The following is a 21,103-nucleotide window of genomic DNA, read 5'->3' on the forward strand; positions in this document are numbered from 1 at the left end:
ATTAGTGTCTTTGGGTTTTTGTCTTGATGCCTGAAATAAGGTTTATGGTCAACACAAGCTTAAAAGTAGGGGGCGGCTGTAGCTCAGTGGGTAGAGCAGGTTACCAGTGACCAGAAGGTCGCTGGTTCAAACCCCGGCTCCCCTGGGCGGAACCGAGCTACATGCCGAAGTATCCTTGAGCAAGATACTGAACCCCAAAACTGCTCCTGGCGCGCAGTTGGCACCCTGTGTGGCAGCCTCTGCCGTCAGAGGGCCCTGCGATGAGCTGGCGACTCATCCAGGGATATACCCTGGCCTCCGCCCTATGTGAACTGGATTTGGCCCCAGTAACCCGCAACCCGCAATCCCCTGAAAGGGGCGATAAAGCGGCAACATCTCCGCGACCCTCACGGAAAAGCGGTAGATAATGAACTGAACTGAACTGAAGCTTAAAAGATTTTAAAATTTTGTTCTATGACATTAAATACATCAGTGAATACCCCACTCGTGAATTTTAAAGCGTTTCACTACGTTTCTTTAAAAGGCAGTTGCTAACACGAATACAGAGACTCATCTACTCGCTTGTCCAACTGTACAGGTGGATCATTTTATAGTAAAGTGTATAGTATAGTGTAGTATGAAGCTTAATGTTGGTGATGTTGGAGTCATGCAACCGCAATGTTGTTCTTTTATCGGCTAATGTTAGCTTTTTGCTTCTAGCGATTATATTCACGCTTCAAAAATCATAAAAGTGGTTATTTTCCAAAATCTGAACCGATGGGAAAATCCCATAGGCTTTATGTCGAAGGAATCAGGGCGACCCTAACCTCTGGGTTAGCCTACAAAAATACATCATCCCTGCTGCACTCTATTACCTTCTGACCCCTGCTACTAGCTTATACTTAAAGTAATAGTAGATATATTGACTTGTTCTTTACACACAGGCATGAGAGTAGTATCAATCTTCACATCAAACTCTGAATGTTGAAATATTCTTTTTAAACAAAGGATCAGTGAACAAAAAAAGCAGAAAGCAGATGTCCTAATTATCCTGCAGCTGTCACTTCTAGGCTCGCTGTAAATCTGCTTCATTCCAACTCAACAAAGCGGGCACTGCCTCAGGGCCCCAGAGGCCCCCAGAGCCAGTGTTTAACAGTGCAGTAATTGGTTTGTGGTAACATGATCAATCATAACCTCGCCTTGCACTACAGGAATTTGAGGGCTGTGTGCTTTATGACCTTCATTATTTCAGTTGCTGTTGATAGTACATATAATATACTCCTTAGTTAATTTGTGTTTAATCAGACTACATCTGACGGGGTCTTTATCAAAGCACAGAGTGAGGGAGGCCCAGCAGCTTAAGAAGAATAAGGAGAGTTTTATTGGATACATACATTAGGCTCCTTACATTTTGTCGGCTTAAATGTAGACTTTTAAAAAAATAATAATTTTACCATCATATTTGAGGGTTGCATCTTACATTATGATGACTTTCCAGATTGTTTGTGTTGTTTTTTTCCCTTCCTAGATGGTTTCTGTATCAATTTATCCTTAGTTTTTGTGTTTTGGACTTGGGAACTACAAATGTGAACTGCATTTCCCATGTGCAGTTGCATGGCAAAGCACAGGTGTGTGCTATTTAATGTCGTTAAACGCACTGGAGTTCCTTTTGTCAAATTTTCTCCTGACGACCGTCGAGGATTTAGCTTTAACAGGTTGCATCGGACCGGCTGTAAGTAAGCTGAACCTTTTCCATATTTTTGACTGTTTTGGCTTTTGAGGATTTCATTGTGAGAGTGTTGATTCACTTTAGTTCAACCTGTTTTAAAACAAGAAAGAAGGCCCGATTTGAGAGGGTGGTGAGGAAGGTTTAATTATAAGTTCAACCACCTTCACTGGGCTCAAGTTCACTCATTATCACAAATGTACCACAAAACCCATAATTCCTAAGTTGCTCACTATGTTTTTTGCAGATAAAGTAGTTGACAGAAATGATGAATGATTGAATGACTATGATTATTTTGTATGAATCATGATGCCGCTCAGAGTCAGTACAGTCAATTCTAACTTAGATTTAGGTATAAAAGGCGTCAGGCTCCAGTGGTTTATATTTGATTCATTACAAGTGCAACAAAAAGAAGCCTTTGCACCTTATAAGCCCTTAAAATGCAAATACTTAGCATTTTATTTTGGTGTGGTTTGTAATCAAATTGGGGAGCGAGGCGAGTCTGTTTCATTTCAGTCAAGTAAGGAATTATTTTTCCCATACAACCATATTTTGCACATTCAGCCATTAAGGAAATCAGCTGACTGAAGATGAATGTGCTTTGATGAGGAAATGAAAGGGTTTCTTCTTCCATTAAGGATCGACTAAATGGAGAGAGAACTGGTCCCAGTTCGGGTTGGGATGTATGCCGTAGTGATGGTAGTTCAGTTTGACTTGGAGAGAGAAGGAGATGGAGGGATGTAGGAGGTGGAGATCAGAGTCATCATCCGTTTCTTTTAACGACTCCTGTGTTTTCCATTTCACTCCCCTCTTCTTCCTGCTTCCTGCCTTTTACTGTCCTGATTTTCTTCTATCCACCTTATATTCCTCTCATGTTATTTCCCTCCTCCTTTGCTCTTCTTTGCTCTTCTTCTTCTCTCGATCCATCTCAGCTGACTTGTCCTCAGGTGTCAATATTTTGACAGCTTTCAGACAACCAGAATAGAGCAGCTGGGCCTGAGTTATGGGACGCCAGGTGTGTGTGTGTGTGTGTGTGTGTGTGTGTGTGTGTGTGTGTGTGTGTGTGTGTGTGTGTGTGTGTGTGTGTGTGTGTGTGTGTGTGTGTGTGTGTGTGCGCGCGTGCGCGCGTTTGTGTGTACATACAGCATGGAGCCACACTTTATTCTATTGGTGTTTCTGTGAAGTAAAATGTTTTTATTCTTTCTTAATCCTCTTAATTCATATCTACAGTTTTGTTTATACACTCTGTGAGCAATTAATTTGAATAATTTATGCTTTCTCCGTGCATTTGTGTTAATTTAGTGTAGATACCCTAAATTAATTTAGTTTTTGTTTTTCAAACAAATAACACAGCATTAATAAATATGCAGGGAGAAGAAAAACATTGCTCATTTCAGTGTATGATTTCCAAAACTGTAGAAGACGCATAATGCGTTTCTGCCTGCTATACTTAAACACATTACATTAGCAAAACAGGAGCAGGAAGAAGAAAAACTCTTTTTGCTTAAAGGGGCACTCTGTAGTTTGTTGAGAAAAAATTCAAACTCAGAATTTTAATATTTACGAGGTAATGAGGTAATTATACAAACTCAAAGATATTTATCTTTTCCATAAGTGAATAAACAAGCTGTTCTCAGAGGAAAATAAGGTCCCCAGAACTCTGTTTGAAGCTAGAAAGATGGTAGGGTCCGCCACATATAGACACAGTAACACAGTATGAAATGATGTTGGCATTTTTAAGGTCAGTTTGTTTATTCAGTTAATTCAGTCATGAAAACAAAGAGTTTGTTTATATAGTTTGTTTAAGCTCTTTTGATTAGAATATTTCCACAAAACTACATAGTGCACTTTTTAAAATATCCGTTTTGGTCGCTTCAAACACAACTCGAAATTGTTCGAGGTCTCCTCAGAAATATCCAGTAGTGTCACACGTACAAATGTTGAAACGCAGTCTTGAACTGTGGTCACTGGCTAGGCAAGTCATAAACATGTGATGTGATGCGATATGACATGTATAAATGCCATGTCCAATGTTTTATCCTGGCAGCTGGGCCGAATGTAAAGTGTTCAACACGTTAGGCTCCATGATTTCCCTCTTTCAGGTCTGTCTTGTATTTAAAAGGATAGAAAATATTCATATTATTCAGTAGAGAAGTACATCTCATTTCTGTAAATCCAGTGTTTACAAATTGTGTTATCACTATGTAGAATGGCAAATACGCTTGTACTGTAATGGTCTTCTCGCATCTTAATTATTTAGATGAGCGAGTAAGAAAGAGAGAGGCCTCGGGGACAAAGAAGAGCAAAACTTAAACATGACGTCTTCTGTTCTCCTGCAACTTCAATCTCATGTGACAGCCGAGGAGGAGGAATTGCAGAGAAGCGATAAGAGGGAAAACTAGGAGAATTTATGATGCCTTCATTTCATCCATCCTGTGCCTGCTGACAGGAGACAAGAAAAAAGACAGAGAGATGGGAGACTGGAGGCCCAGCGGTGAGTTGTACTGTCTAATTCATCTCTCCCTCTCTCCCTACAGCAGCTTCTAGACACCGAGGAGAGAGCACACAGCGGGCATAAAGAAGGAGGAAGAGAAAAACTGGCGTAGATAAGGAGGAGAGGATAACTTGACGCTGGAAGAGAAGGCTGAAAGGGAGACTGTAGAGATGGCTGAGGCGCCTCAGGAGCAGCAGCAGCAGCAGCAGGAGGGGAGGGAGGAGGAGGAAAAGCAGCAGAGCCCTGTTGAGGCGACTGAGCCCGACGAAGGGGCCGAGGAACCAAAAGAGGGCGTCTCGGCGACCCCGGCCCGACCTCTGCTGTCCATGAGGTCCATGAGCAGCGTGGATCCAGACGACGACTCCCCCAACATGATCGTCTACAGAAAGGTAAGAACAAGACAAACTGTAGTCTGTTTTCTTTTAACTTATTAAACGGTGACGTTTGTGATCTTGTGATGCTGCTGAGAACCAAAGATGGACATAGAGATCAGTATTTGGGTCCTGCAAAGTCCTTTTAAAGTGCTTTTATTGTTGTGAACGATGGCTTTTTAAAGAATTGCACCTGTCTATGCCACCTCACACTCACTCTTGAATTGTTATAATGTTGGATAATAATCATTAATGGAGGTCCATGTGTGTATTATAATAATTTGACTCGTAGAGTAGCCAAATCTGGCAGGGCAACACTTCATTTTTCTTTCAAAAAAAAAAACTGAACTGCTGTTCTGAAGCTTTCCGGACAGACAGTGAAAAGAGCAAAGGACTGATTTCAAAACAAAGCTGACAACATGTTTCTCTTGGTCAGTAGAGGCCAGCTTATTACATTTCAGGAGAGAGGGGTTTAGGGAACAAGTGGCAGAATCTATTTGTGACAAGCAGTGGGAGGACTGTGCGCTGGATTTATAACAGGAATGGTACACAAGACACTCAACTAGATGGTAGGTCTGGCTCATTAACTGTCAGGAAGGAAAAAACTGGTTACTGGCCTTTCAATGGCAAATCTCTGGTATCTTTTCACATCACAATTAATTGGGAAATGATAAATGAATGGAAGTGGAACCTGGGTATCTGATCCTGTTTTGGCAAGCATCCATCTTGTTGCCCTCAACCTTTGACCTCATTGTGTAATTGAAAAAGAGAATATACTGTTTCTCCTCTATGGGAATCAATGCAGTATGTCATTGTGTATTCTCTTCTAGACCTGAGGAAAATACCACGGCAGTAAATGAATCTATTCCCAAGCCAATCTCCTTCCTTGAATACAGACATCATCCCCCTGCAGTGTTTTATCTTGATAGCACTGTGTGTCTGGATGCAGTAGGGAGGAGAGCAGTCAGTGTGTGAAGGCAACAACATGGACACAAGACAGCGAGTATCATGATTGCAAATATACAGACTGTGCAGGGAGGAAGAGATGAGACAGAGATTGGAAGATAGTGACACAAACATTTGGAGATTTTGAAACTTTTTCCCCAAAGTTCACGTCGGCTATGTAGCATATCTGTAATCGAAGAACTGGAAGGAGATAACTTTTGTTTACTTATCTCTGTTGGGAAATGCAATTTATGCAGGCGACAAACTTCTCATTACAGTGGATCACATTTCATAGCATGCTGATGGAGCCGGAGTGAATTTTTATGAGCTCACTGCTTTAAGAGATGCAACACAGCGACAGCCTCCACAGCACTGCTAGTCAGCACAGTGAAGACAGAGCAGCCTCAGGTGCAGCCTCCCGGTGGGATTTGTACTTAAGCAACAAACGGCAAAACTTTAGCCTCATGCTGAAGTGTGTTTGACCTTGAGCTAGTAGCTTGCACAAATTTCAGGTGCTTGTACTACATGAATTTTTCCATTTTATGCTAGTTTGACTTCTTGTCCTCAACATCTCAGAGGCAAGTTTGGTACTTTTTACTCATCCAACATTTGTCTGACAGCTTTAGTTACTAGTTGCTTCTTAGATTACAGTTTTTCACGCCCTTACTAGTTCGAATTATTGTGGCTGCGTATCATTCATGCAGCTGATCCTCAAGTTGTGTCAGTATGAGATCTTCCTGGCGGGCTGTGTGAGGAGTACGGTGATTTCTCCAAAAAGTTAATAGCTTCAATTGGGTGCACATGCAGAGAGGACATCATTTTGAGAGAATGGCCTCTGTGCTCAATGTACCTGACACTGCTCACGTGGATATATAATGACTGTTTTGTTGTTGTTATGGATTTACAAGAATGTCTCAAAACTCACCAACCAGGACAAAATGACTCATTCCCCCGTGGTGCTTTTCTGATCTGGACTGTTTGGATAAATACCAAACTCAAGGAATTTTAAGCCCTTTATTAATTCCTCAAAGGCTTCATCTAACCTTTACCATAACTGCATCATGCCTAACCCCAACCCTTACTGTAACTATAACCGAGATGTAACCTTAAAACCAGGGATTGGCCTGAGAATATAAAGTTAACTTTGATGGGAGCAGCGTTTTGTATTTCTTGCGACATAATACACTCACTAGCAGCCAGCCTTGAACATCACTCCTACAAACTCTTTCCCCAACCTTAAACTCGAATATAATTGTAATCTTAACCCTATAAATCTACTCTGACTCTTAAGCAACCATTTTAGGAGGTGTTTCTAAAAATGTCCTCGAACTTGAGATCTAAAACGCAGAATGGCTCTCACAAAGATGGATTTACAACAGCACAAACACATAGAAACACACAGTGAAAGTGACAGTTATAATAAGTGAACATTCTGCTATGTAGTGTTAGTTAATTTGATGATAGCCTTAATCAATGATCTTGTATTGATTTCATGTGTCCTGTACACATTCACCGACAGAGAAATGATTTGGTGTCAAAGGATGGAGAGAACTCAACTCACCTGAAGTGTGTTTTAACGCTGCTTTCAATGGACACCATCAATTATCCATCTATATTGGCATTTCCACAATGAAAAGGAAAGTTTAAATAAATTGATAGCCGGCACAAATTATGCTGTTGGTGAACTCACTGCAGACTATGCCAATATCTATAGTATCTCAGCCTTTGCAAATCTATATCTGCTGGAGGAGGCCGGAGGCGCAGCAGGAATTGCAAGACACCAGCAGCCACTGTTGTCGGATTTGATAAATGAGCTCCCGATGGAGGGTGGAGAAGAGGTGCAGAGAGAAAACAAAAGATACTTAGAGAAAGAGACGGTGAGTTAAAACGAAAAGGCGGAACATAAAGAAGAGCAGAGGAGAAAAATGGAGAGGGGTGAAGAAACTCTGAAGAGGGCAGCAGATGGATGTTACTACACTTTATACACCCTGACATCTCAGCATATCTGTGAAGGCAACGCTACTGCACAGGGAAGGTTACTTCAGGTCAATAACAGTAAAACAACACCAGAGATACGGTGTAATATCACCTACTATACAGAAGAATACGGTCACCTCAGTAAAAGAGATGTTTTAGGGTCACTATTTACTATGATGGAATCGGATTTTCCCTCGTATACTTTAGCATTTCAGCGTCAATGTATCATTTTAAGACTCATTTCCAGAAAGAAACCTTCTCTGAAAAACAGAGTTGTCAGCCATGTGGGCTGCTGCATTTCTATAAATATAATCCCATAGTTTAACAAAAATATGTTTTTGAAATGTAGAGAGAAAGAGACAGAGAGGGAATATGTGTGAATATTTTATCGACATTTCGATGATGAAAAGTGAGATTCAATGTCATTGTCTTTATGGTCATAAATTGGAAAAATAGCTCAGGTCTCGTGACGTGAACAATGTGGAGGATGCCTAAATTATTAAAAATACATTTTGTTTGATTTTGATAATATAAAGATACACATTTTTTTGCCATCACAGTGATTTTAAAGCTGTTATTTTGAAGTAAAAAAGTTACATAATGTTGCTTTAATTACACTGGTAAAGCTACTGCAGCTATAATATAACACACCTGAAGCTGATGTATAATGACGGCTCTACATGTCTTAATTACCACCTGCCAACAGGAGTGATACGTCTATTTAAGTTTATATAATATAGATTAAAGCTCTTGCATAACTGTAATATAAAACTAAATCCCACTGTGAGCCAGTGGTTTATAATAGAGATATATTTATCTGTTATTTATACTTATGATGACCAGCAGACTCTTCCAATGCAATCAAGCTGAAACAACCTACTGGGAGCTGTCTGGAGGAAACATCCACATCCAGCAGGATAACAACAACAACAACAGCAGCAGCAACACGACCAAATGAAGCACAGAAAATAGAATATAAACTCGTGTTCGATGGGTTTTTACTGACGACACGTTTTTAAAATGTCACAGCGAAACATTTCTATCCTTGCCATAGAAAAATGTTTACAGCCCAGGTGTCAGAGCGGCTTGCAGATGAAGAGTCTTGTGCCTATTATTGGCTACGAACTCATGACTAAAGACCTTTAAACACAGACTGTAGTGAGTCCCTGTTATGATTTGCTGTTACTCATTCTAAAAATGAATTTCCGATGAAATCATCCAACATTTATCAGCCTCTCTGCGTTAAAACAACACTTGGTGGTGAAGCTGAGCTTCTGATCCACAACATTTGCTTTTACACGAAAGGTTGCTTTGTTATGAAATATGTATGCCCTGGACTGCATTCCCATTAGTCTTTCTGGATGAGTCATCAATCATCCACAAGCTTGAGACGGGGGGAGGAAAATGCAAATCGTGCTCCCGATTCACCGTTTACAAAGCTTTGGGACGCACAGCTCCACTTGAAATTAATGGAGTTTTGTTTTTTAACTTCTAATTTTAAACCCCGACTCTGAGCCGATGTAGGGTCAGTTTTAGTCATTTAAAGATTTAATGAAGGCGGATCATGGACGCTGATTCTGGGTCAGTGCTTACAGAGTAATAAGGATGAGAAGTGATGCCTCTCGCCTACAGAGAGCCATTCATCTTTGAGAAAGATGGTTTACGACTCGCAATGTCTCTTTTCCCATTCTTCCTCCTCTTCTTTCTATTCAAACTGGGAGCTACATACGTATGTCTATTCTATTCTGTCTTTTTCTATATACATTTTTTTTCTTTATGCTCTTTTTTTACACTCAAATGAGCAAATACACCAAATATGAATGAATGTTCTATTTTATTCTGTTCTGTTCTTACTCCTCTTTCTTTCAATTCAATCCTTGTCTACATTTATTTTTCCTTTTTCTGCTCCCTTTTTACACTGAAATGGGTGAAATAAACCAAATATGAATGAATTTCTATTCTATTCTATCTGACAGGAGAATGAAAAACTGTATCATATGTACACAGCCTATACATAGAGTATGAATGAATGTCAAAACTGTCTCTATACACACACACACACACACACACACACACACACACACACACACACACGTTAACATGAGGAGATTCAGTGTTGTTGACAAGAGTGGAGGGTGTTGACTCACCTTTTCACCAGCTTGAATTCAAAGCTGTCAGCCAGCGTGTGTGTGTGTGTGTGTGTGTGTGCACGTGCACGCTGTACAGCCGTGTGTGTATTCCAGCACCTTTTTTCATTATCCTCTGGTTCCCAGTCTGACAATAGCAGCTGTTGAACTGCAGGCCTGTTTACTTAACAAGCTGTTTATACAGATACCTGTTCCCATATTCATCGGAGCTGCTGGAACGTGCCCTGAAAGAGAGCTCGCGGGATGAAAAAGCCAAAGTAGGACGGTTGTTGTGCAATGCCCTCGCAGCAGGGGTTCACTGCCTTAAAGGACCTCCTCAGCAGCCTGTGATTCTGTTGCTTTTTTTTTATTTTGCAGTTGGTGCTGCGATAAATAATATTTGTGCACCAGTCTGCCATGAAAGGCAGGATTTATTTAATGTTTTTTCATCAAAGTTTAATGAGTCCTGTGATCTAAAATAGGCCCTTTGTCTGCCTCTGTCAAAACAACCGCACATCAGCTTTTAAAAACTGATTTGTTTAAACAGTTTCTGATCCGCCTTGTGGCAAAGTTAAGCTACCCTTTTCATTAAAAGGTTCCTTTCAGCTTCATCCAAGAACTTTAAAGGTCCCATACTGTAGAAAGTGCAATTAACATGTCTTTTTTGATTATAGAGCAGATCTAGGTGCGTAAACAAACTGACGACCGGGTCTTAAGGATAAATATAAAGTGCACTGGGACGAGTGACAAGTAGAACAATGGGAGGTAAATCCAGCAAAAACCAGGAAGCTGGCGATTAGAGGCGTTGCAGTAGTAAAGTTTTTTTGGACATTAAAGCATGAGCAAAACATTTCCTAGTAGACATGCAAAATAAAAAAGTATGAACCTGAGAAGGAGCTTGATATGGGACCTTTATTGTTGGCAGTGTACATATCTGCAAACCACATATTAAAACTCTACATTTATTTATGTTGCAATGTCTCTTATCTCTTGACAACGCTGTGCTTGCGGTCTGATGAGGTTTAGGCACAAAAACTCGTTGGTTGGGGTTTGGGAAAGATTTTGTTTTGGCTTAAAAATCTGCTTTGGTGGCCACAAACATGGCTGGAGATGTCCTGACTTCTTGTCAAAGCTATCCAATTTTGGTTGTCATAAAACACTGCAAGAAACTGTCCCGAGGTCTCCTTGAAAATATCCAATTTCACTCTCCCCTCTCATTTTCCTGCCTGCCAACCACCAGTCTGGTGACTTCTGCTCCCTGTGCCCATTGGCTGGTTTCAATTCTTTGCCTCAGTGTCTCTATCTGGAACAAAGCCAGAGGCCAAGACGTCCTCCAGTGATGATGACTTCAATGATGTGGTCATCGGTTTGGGAGAGTGGACCACCTGCTTCCTCCAGCGGTCTTCCCTCAAGGGATCAGTATCAGGCTAAAATGTCCACCTCCACATTTGTTACAATATAGTACTGTAGACAGATTTCCATGAAATTTCAACGACCTTATGGCCTTTGCTCAACTGCCCCATAATTGGTATTTTTTAGCAGGGTGCAGTTAACAGCCTCTAAGGCTACAGAAAAGGTTGTTTTTATTGTTATTAACGCATTCTTAACATTCTGCAGGTGGATTAAACTAAATAGACCTTTCCAGTACAGGTTAATTTAATACAGGATGTATCATGAAAATTGTGAATTCATCTTCATTGATAAGTAAAATGAAATAAATGAGAACGTTAAAGTCACCTACAATATTGGAGAAATCGAGAAAAGACACTTTAGTCTTGCACCTGAAACCCTCATGAAAATGTCAGAAATTAAGTAAATTAAACGTCGGACATCAGGTCTCTAAATGGAGAAAATATTGATCACATGTCAATCATTTATCCATTACTTTCACAACTAATGGTCCACACTTACTCTGTTTACAACAAGTAATGGATTGGATCAATAAATCCCCCCGAAAATCCATCAGTAGCAGTCCTCCAGTCTCATTTGTTGTCTTCAAATGTTATTTTTCTTGCAGAAGGGAAAAATCCTGCAAAAATGTTTCAAACTAGTTTATAATTTTGGTTTTAGGACTAAATTTAGATTTTTGAAAGATTATTTACTTTGCACAGAGGCAGACAGGATCTCTTATAAGTGTTTGAGCTCCGGAGCGTGTTTACTCAAACAGCAGTGCTGCTCCTTTAACTTTCAACTGCAGATTCCGTGAAAATTATGTTTTCACACCAATCTTTGAAGACCCAGAACATAAGTTAGAGTTGTTGTTGTTGCATCCTCACTTCTCACCGGCTCGGCAGTGCGTGCGCTCCTTTTTTAGGGCCCGAGCAGGGAACCTGCGAGGTCCCTATTGTAATTGCAATGATTATTATTATTAGGGCCCGAGCAGGGAACCTGCGAGGTCCCTATTGTTTTTCGAATGATTATTATTATTATTCTTTTTTTTATTTTTCTTTGTCCCAAATGATCGCATTTTTCACTGCCTGAATGTGAATGAAAACGCGATTTTATTTGGCAAAGTCATTAGGCTTGGCGAAAAATTTTATAATCTGTTGTCGTTGTGAATGTCCACCACTAGGTGGCGCTACAATCAAGGAAAGTGTGTTTTGCCTAATAACTCCCACATACTTTGTCGCACATTCAAAAACCTTATATCCACGCGTTCAGTGAATCTTGCTGAATCTCCTGATATAGGCCACGCCCATTTCCGCCTACCGTTTTTTTTCGCTAGCTCGCAAAATGTCGCAAACCTACTTTTTCGAACTCCTCCCAGGCAATTTCACCGATTTGCTCCAAACTTTGCACACAGCATCTGTGGACCCTTCTGACAAAAAGTTATTAAAAGAATATTGATATGCCAAAGATTACTCAAGTTATTAAATAACAACTTCCTGTAAAATCGGGTCAAAACAGGAAGTGTTGCATATCTCCACATTGGTTTGTCCAAATGACGTCACACTCAGGATACTCCTTCCCCATGAGCCCCTAAGGCTCTGTGCAAAATCTTGGCCCATCACCACTAGGTGGCGCTATTTAAAATGAAGTATTTTATATCTCGACATCGGTTGGTCGGATTAACACGAAACTTGTTACAGTCTTTGCCAATGCCCTCCTGAGGACAACTGACGAAGGTGTTACCGATCTGACACTAGGTGGCGCTCTGGTGGCAGTTTCATTTTATAATTGGCACTGTGCCCACACCATAACACTTATGGATATGAAACTGATTGGGGTGGTATACACTGGCCCCTGTTACTCACACACCAAAAATCACCAGCAGGTGGCGCTATTATCAAGAAAAAACGTTTTTTGCTAATTACTCCCACATAATATGGTGCACATTGTTAAACATTATATCTATATGTTCCCTGAATACAGCCAAACCGTGTGATGTAGGCCACGCCCACGTTCGCACTGAATTTCCATTCGCAAATTCGCCAAATGTCGCAAACCTACTTTTTCGAACTCCTCCCAGACAATTTTTCCAATTTGCACCAAACTTTGCACACAGCATCTGTGGACTCTCCTGACAAAAAGTTATTAAAAGAATTGTGATAGCCTAAAGAACGACCAAAATATAAAACAACAATTTCCTGCGCATTGTGGTCAAACAGACATTCTTGTGTATCTTGATGAAATGCAGTCGGATGAACACAAAACTTTTGGCAATTGTGTTCCATGGCACGATGACCATTTCTACAAAATTTCGTGCAAATCGACCAATAGGTGGCGCTTTTATTGCTAAATGACGAAATGACAGCTTCACTGCCTTCACTTTCATTTCCTCAATGGAAGTTGTTGCAAGTAGAAGCCCCGACAGCAGCATGTCACAACAGCAGCATGTAACGACGGCAGCATATACAACGGCAGCATGCCGCGACAGCAGCACGCCCCGACCCGCGTGGACTGCGAGGGCCCGTTCATCGCTGCTTGCAGCTTTAATTATTATTATTATTATTATTTTTATTTTTAGTTTTTTTTCTTTGTCCAAAATGATCGCATTTTTCACTGCCTGAATGTGAATGAAAAGTCAATTTTATTTGGCAAACACATTAGGCTTGGCGAAAAATTTTATAATCTGTTGTCGTTGTGATTTTTCACCACTTGGTGGCGCTACAATCAAGGAAAGTGCGTTTTGGCTAATAACTCCCACATACTTTGTCGCACATTCAAAAACCTTATATCCACGCGTTCAGTGAATCGGGCTGAATCTCTTGATATAGGCCACGCCCATTTCCGCCGACGGTTTTTTATGCTAGCTCGCAAAATGTCGCAAACCTACTTTTTCGAACTCCTCACAGGCAATTTCACCGATTTGCACGAAACTTTGCACACAGCATCAGGGGACCCTCATGACAAAAAGTTATTAAAAGAATTTTGGAATTCCAAACAATACTCAAGTTATTAAATAACAACTTCCTATAAAATCGGGTCAAAACAGGAAGTGTTGCATATCTTCACATTGCTTTGTCGAAATGACATGAAACTGAGGATACCACTTTCCCATGAGCCCATAAGGCTCTGTGCGAAATTGTGGTGGACGACCACTAGGTGGCGCTCTTTAAATTGAAGTATTTTATATCTCGACATTGGTGGGTCGGATTAACACAAAACTTGGTACAATTCTTGCCACTGCCCTTCTGAGGACAGCTGACGAAGGTGTTATTGATCTGACACTAGGTGGCGCTCTGGTGGCAGTTTCTTTTTAGATTTGGTACTGTGCCCACACCATAACACTTATGGATATGAAATTCATAGGGGTGGTAAAGACTGGCCCCTGTAACTCACACACCAAAGATGACCAACAGGTGGCGCTATTATCAACACAAAGCAGTTTTTGACCAATAACTCCCACATAATTTGTCAGACATTGTTAAACCTTATATCTACGTGTTCCCTGAATTCAGCTGAATTATATGATGTAGGCCACGCCCACGTTTGCGCTAAATTTCCATTCGCAAATGCGCAAAATGTCACAAACCTACATTTTCGAACTCCTCCCAGACAATTTCTCTGATTTGCACCAAACTTTGCACACAGCACCTGTGGACCCTCCTGACAAAAAGTTATTAAAAGAATTTTGATATTCCAAAGAATACTCAAGTTATTAAATAACAACTTCCTGTGGATTCGGGTCAAAACAGGAAGTGTTGCATATATCCACATTGGTGTGTCCAAATGACGTGAAACTCAGGACAGTACTTCCCCATGAGCCCCTAAGGCTCTGTGCAAAATCTTGGCCCATGACCACTAGGTGGCGCTATTTAAATTGAAGTATTTTATATCTTGACATTGGTTGGTCGGATTAACACGAAACTTGGTACACTGATTGCCAATGGCCTCCTGAGGACAGCTGACGAAGGTGTTACCGATCTGACACTAGGTGGCGCTCTGGTGGCAGTTTCATTTTATAATTGGCACTGTGCCCACACCATAACACTTATGGATATGAAACTGATTGGGCCGGTATAGACTGGCATCTGTAACTCACACACCAAAAACCACCAGCAGGTGGCGCTATTATCAACACAAAACCGTTTTTGGCTATCAGTTAAGACATGCGCGCACAATAACAGGGCAATGGGTCCGGGTAAGGAGCACGCCCCGACAGCAGCACGCCCCGACCCGCGTGGACTGCGAGGGCCCGTTCATCGCTGCTTGCAGCTTTAATTTTTTTGTTGTTTTCATGTTGCAAATGCCCTGACAAAATGTGTGAAACATTTCAAAGTGAGGAAAAAAAAGGGAATCTTTATGACTTAAAGGGCAGTTTTTCAGGTTTATACAGTCTTCATGCCAGCTTCAAGTCTACAGGGTGACTTTGAAAGTAAGAAGACCTTTGGAGGCAAAAAGCTTTTCGCAAGAATTTACACAGAAAATTGAGGGTTCTCAAAACGAAAAGAGTCTTCTGATGTGTGAACTCTCATAGATTAAGTTACATATGCTCATACTCCACCGCAGTATAATTGTATAGAGGCCATTTGTTAAAGCGCTCTGTGCAGCAATAAACACAATTCCTTGTGATTTAATGTCACCGTTCACACTTTAATAACTATTGTTTATTGTTAACATGAAATGCCTGCTGCACACGGTGATGACTTATTCTATAACTTTGAGCTTCTGAGCCCCCTCACAAACCATAAAATTCCAGTCATGCCTAGTCACCGCGATCCAGCGCATATTTATGAGGCAATTTCACGTGGCAAAGATATTCATTGGTGAGCAAGAACATGAATCAGAGCTCGATGAATCCCTCTGCTGCTTTTTCTGCCGATGTATGGCATCAGTATCCGTGCAGATGCTGCGGATCGGGATTGTTAATTCGATCACGTAGGAACGACTTATTTCATTTTTAGCCGGAAACGGCTGAACAGATTCTCAACCTTGTGGCAAGGAAAGAAAGAAAGGAGATTTTTCCTCTTACCTCGGTCAAAAATGTGTCTGGTGTGCAGTAGATTGTAGGAGAAATGATGTGAAGCCTCATAAATAATAATGATACAGTAATTCGTTCAATCAGCTAAGCTCACATTGTGACCACTTTTAAACACAGTGTGTCAGTGTGTGTGTTTGTCAATGCTCTATAAATAAAGGGGGTTAGCCTCTAAAAGGAACATTGTGTTCATGTACAGATGTCCACGACACAAAGTTTTTTTTGCACAAGTGAATGAGAAATGTTTTAATGTGTGTGTGTGTGTTCATGTATACCTGCATGTAGGTGTGGGTGTGTGTGTGTGTGTGTGTGTGTGTGTGTGTGTGTGCTGCTTGTCACTTAGTAGAATGACTAAGCACATCTAATCACAACGCGGCCGCCTGCAGATATCTGAGGAGAGCTCATCACAACAGAGCAGGTAGAGAGCAGCAGGCTAATCAAATCAAGGTGATGGGGAGAGGCTAATTGGGGGAGTTTAAATTGCAGATTCTAAGATGACAGGATGAGCGCTCTCATCACACTTTTCTATTTATGCTGCTTTTCAATGAATCCTTGATGTAGTTTGAACATGTGTTGCGAAATATGAAAACACATATTCAAACCCAAACCTGGGAGCAGTGAGCAGGCAGGGACTTGAACGTGGATGTTGTCTTGCTCCTGAAAGTCTTCACCTCTACCCTCATTCAAAGAGTTTTATCTCTGTCATAGTGAAGAATAAAACATGTCACATTTTCATCTTCATCTTCATTAATCCCCAGACACTGACTCCTTGGTAGTTAAAGTCAAGGACAGATGTCTGGCCGATATTTACTTCAGAGTCTGGTGCTGGCAGTGAAGAAGTGGCAGCGGTCCTTCCCTAGGAGGGAGTATTCCCTGGGCCTGCATATAATGACATCCTGAGTTCCCACTGAGTTCCTGTATCACTCAAGTCTAATCCAAACTAATCCTCCTCAGTGTACTCTTACAGCTGCACCAATTCAATCTGGTATTTATGATTTTAAATGAGCAACTGGCACAATGAATGAATCCTTGAATCTTTGGCATGTTTGAACAGATTTAAGACACAAAACGACTGTCTTTGTGAGTATTTCTCGGTGATGTCAAGCTCAAACTGGTAGGAGTTGATCCTTTGTTATTAGCCAGTGATTTAAAAAATTGATTAGAGAAAAAGACAGACACATTTTTACTCGGTGGTTCAAATGATAAAAACAAGCTGCCAAGAGCTGCTGCCTGTCAGTTCATATCCAAACATCCAAAGCACCAGAGCCCAAAGAGAAACACAAACAACTTTACAACCAGATGCACTCGAATGAGTCTGATCTGAACCAGTTTCAGAGTTCCTTGTAAGCTCATTCGCTTGTTTACTCCTGTCTGACAGCAATGCGGGTCTATTGAGGTATCAGTGTATTTGTCATGCTCTGGTTGTGTCGGACAGCAGGTGTCACAGGAACACGCTTGGCCTTGCTTCTCTGTCAATGCTTCAGTTTCCAGCAGTTTATATGAATGTAAAGTGACTGCAACCAATCTGTGTGGGTGAGGCTGGGAATTTGCAAGCAGGCGTGGATTGTGTGTGTGTGTGTGTGTGTGTGTGTGTGTGTGTGTGTGTGTGTGTGTGTGTGTGTGTGTGTGTGTGTGTGTGTGTGTGTGTGTGTGTGTGTGTGTGTGTGTGTGTGTGTGTGTGGCGTATGGAAATGCATCGGTAAATTCCCTTGGCTGATTTTAGATTGACAGAGTAATACTACACACGCCAAGATGATTAATATGCATCTTTCTGGGCACAGGCTCACCTGAAGATCAGTGGTGGAAACTACCTGAGAACATTTACTAAAGTACTGCTGTATACTTAAAGAAGTATTTCACTGCTGGAAGGATGGCCCTTGCATAAAACTGGGCTGTCTATGCAGTATAGAAAGACACAAACATTTTTGAAATTGGTGCCACATGCTAAGTGGTATTTCCTTAGCTGAAGAGATAGAAAATGTACAACAACCAGAATGCAACATAATAGGTGACATACTGTGAGCTGGGTGGCACTTGGTGTTGGCTAGAACTCCATTATTAAACAGGTATCAGTAAAGTGGCCAGCTAGCAAAATACAGTATCATATTACAGCTAATTAGAACACTAAAATGTGTTTCGGAAAACATTGTAGGCACTGACAAAGTCTGCGGTATCATAAGCAGGTCTATGACACAATATTTTCACAGTGTTACATTAAAACAGCCTGACAACACTTCTGAAGTCGTATCAAAGACATTTTGTTTCCTACATCACAGAAAAATGTCATCTCATTTTTTATTTTGATGCTATATTTACACAGGTATAAACTTTATTATTATCCCAAAGGAAGTTTGGTTTGCAGCTGGGATTAAAGACGAAGATCACAGGAATGATTGGCAGCTAACAATGTTCTGTAGTCAAAGCATAAAAGCAAATATTAAAAAATACTACAATCGATCAAATCAATCACAGGTTGTTCAACATCTATCGCACCCAAAGGTCAGCTGGAATACATCTCTTTCATGTGTGTGTGATTGTGTGGCCTGTATGTGAGAGATATTTATGATGCAGATGGTGACTCACAGTAAATAATGAGCCCGGGCGAAAACACTCAATAAGCAGGCAGTTTGTTGTTTATCCGGGTTTTGTAGCACCATAATTCTTTGTTGTTCACACAGTGGTCTTGCCCCGAGAGCAAATTGTTTAATCCCTAATTAATCTCGCAGATATTCATGGTGTAATAGGGATTAACATTTTGTTTTGTTAGCAACACAATGACGCAGGCGTTTTCTGGGCTGTAATCAGAAGTAGCGCAACCTCCTCTCGCTTGTCAAATTTTTGGCAGAAATTACAAAGGACTGCACATCAAAGGACCGCAACTACACAAAGAACATATGAGCTCGAACATGTGCACAGACATTTGTGCTCGCATGCACACACACAAATACATACACACACACACACATACACACACCTTCCCCACATTCAGAAACAATTATGAAAGGAGTGTGAGAAAGAGAGTTCTACACAGTGGAAGTGAATTTATTCAGAAACGTGTTAATATTTGGATAGAGGGTCGAGCGCAGTGGTGAATACACCTGCAGCCATTATTGTGCTAATACACTGTAGAGCTGATTCAGCCCAATGTGGTGACACCTGTTCTGTTCATTCGAAGCAGCCAATCAAGTACACGACACCAGAATAATGAGGGAGCACAGTCTGTTCAAAGCTCTCTTATCGGCCCCTATCAGGGGCGGGATGGTCCTGACTACAGAGGTACCCGAATATTGTTGATTGTTTCCGAACATCAGTGTATAATCTACACCTTAATTCTAGAACACTATTATAAATATCTTAACTCACAAATGGTGATAAAACCTCCTCCAGCCTGTGTTTCTGCTTCAACTTTTAATTGTATTCATTTATTGGGAGATCTGCTCCATTTCTTTCCAACACAAGGTCAAAGTAAAATTCGGATGCCAAGACCGATCGGACCCCTTTGAGCAGAGTCTGTTCCAGTCAGGGTCAGGCCTGACCACCAACCAAATCTGTCAGCCCACTTGTAGCCAGAAGCCAATCTAAATTTGCTCTCTCTCTCTCCCGAACACACAGTTACACATACACAAAGACAAACTGTTGAAAGTCTTTTTCTCATCAGCTAAACACACGGCAGAACTCTGCTGAAACACAGATTACTTTGTTCACATTTAAGCAATAGCAGGGGGAAAAGGCTGTCTCCCTTGATGATGGCAGTTTAGTGCATTATTTTATTAATTTATTTTTTTATTTTAATGTGTCTCATGTTTTGCAGATCTCCGCCAGTGACAGCAAATATAGTTACAGCATGAGTTCTGTTCCTCTGATATAAACTCTCGGTCCTGCTGTGTTTAGCTGTAGGCTCAATTAGCTCCGTTAGCTGTTAGCTCCATCAGCTAAACACACAGAACTCTGCTGCAGATAACGGCTAACCAGCTCTCCTCCTGCCAATTTAAACAGATCGTTGAAAGTGAGTTTACTGCATTTTTTTTTTCTTTCGGATTTTAAAGTGTCACATGTTCTGTAGATGTCCAGCTGAGTAGCCAGCCAGTGATGGTAAATATAGTAACAGCATAAGAAGATGCACTCCGTTGTAGTCAGTGCTCGGTTCAGTTCGTCATGTGCTAAGTGATATACATACAAAGAACCCCTTTGGTCCAAGGAAAGATCTGTCTGTCCCAAACACATTTTCTATCATCCAGAATGAGGTGATGCTATTTGTCTTGAGCCCTGCACCTCATTTCTGTACAAACAAGTTTGAAGCACTTGATTATTTGCTCCTCTTTGACAAGGTTAGTTGATGTTAATGCTGAACAGAAGCAGGTTAGTGGAGCAGGACTGCAGAAGGCTACAACATGAAGCTCCTGCTGTATGGATCCAGGCCAGTATTGTGTGTTGGGTGAAGAGGGTGAGCTATGATGTGGCTTTATTCCACCGTCTGTGGGAGCTCTGGGACAGCAGGAACTGAAGGTAGCAGAGGTTGCAGAGCCAAGTGGCAGGTTATGACTAATGAATGTGAACTTTCGTCAGGCACGCTCCCCATGTAGCCTCGGGTCCATTAGAGAACTTGGATGGACAGACACACACGCACACAAGAAAGAGGAAAGACAACCCACACTTAACTGATGGATGATACGGAAGTAGGACCACACATCGTTTTTCCATTAGCGTCTCCTCTCGTTCTGCTCTGTCTCTTATTCCGCCTGCCCCAATCAATCTTCAGCTGCATGCCTTTCTTCTCTTCAGTTGTTGAGTTGATGTCTGCTCTCTGTCTCTTAGACTCTATCCTTTTTTATTTTCCAACCTTTTGCTTTTTGAGAGATGTGTTCATTTACAGAGACGCAAACCCTTCACTCGTCTGGTGCGTCTCCATCAGTGCATTACAGTTTTTATTGACATGACACTGGGATACCTCGTACATTAATGAAAGCTAAAGGTGACATGAATAACAGTCACCAGAGAATAACATCAATCTAACAAAAGCAGATCGGATTCCTGCAGTGCTGCCCTTCATCATGTAAAAACAAA

The 21,103-nt window shown here is 41.1% G+C and overlaps 1 protein-coding gene across 2 annotated transcripts in view; it reads left to right on the plus strand.

Annotated features, from left to right (window-relative positions):
* The first annotated feature begins 1,638 nt into the window (after nt 1-1,638).
* Nucleotides 1,639-21,103, plus strand: part of rgs6 (regulator of G protein signaling 6) — an 86,247-nt gene continuing 66,782 nt past the window's right edge. For both annotated transcript variants that reach the window (XR_012180692.1, XM_073492818.1), the window contains exons 1-2: nt 1,639-1,711; nt 4,243-4,588. Coding sequence is in view for 1 of the 2 variants with exons in the window: in XM_073492818.1 (XP_073348919.1) it covers nt 4,370-4,588 (219 nt within the window). In the remaining variant the exon portion in view is untranslated. The remainder of the gene's footprint in view (nt 1,712-4,242; nt 4,589-21,103) is intronic.

The sequence above is a fragment of the Pagrus major genome, chromosome 22, assembly GCF_040436345.1.
Source record: "Pagrus major chromosome 22, Pma_NU_1.0".
NCBI classification, from domain to species: Eukaryota; Metazoa; Chordata; class Actinopteri; order Spariformes; family Sparidae; genus Pagrus; species Pagrus major.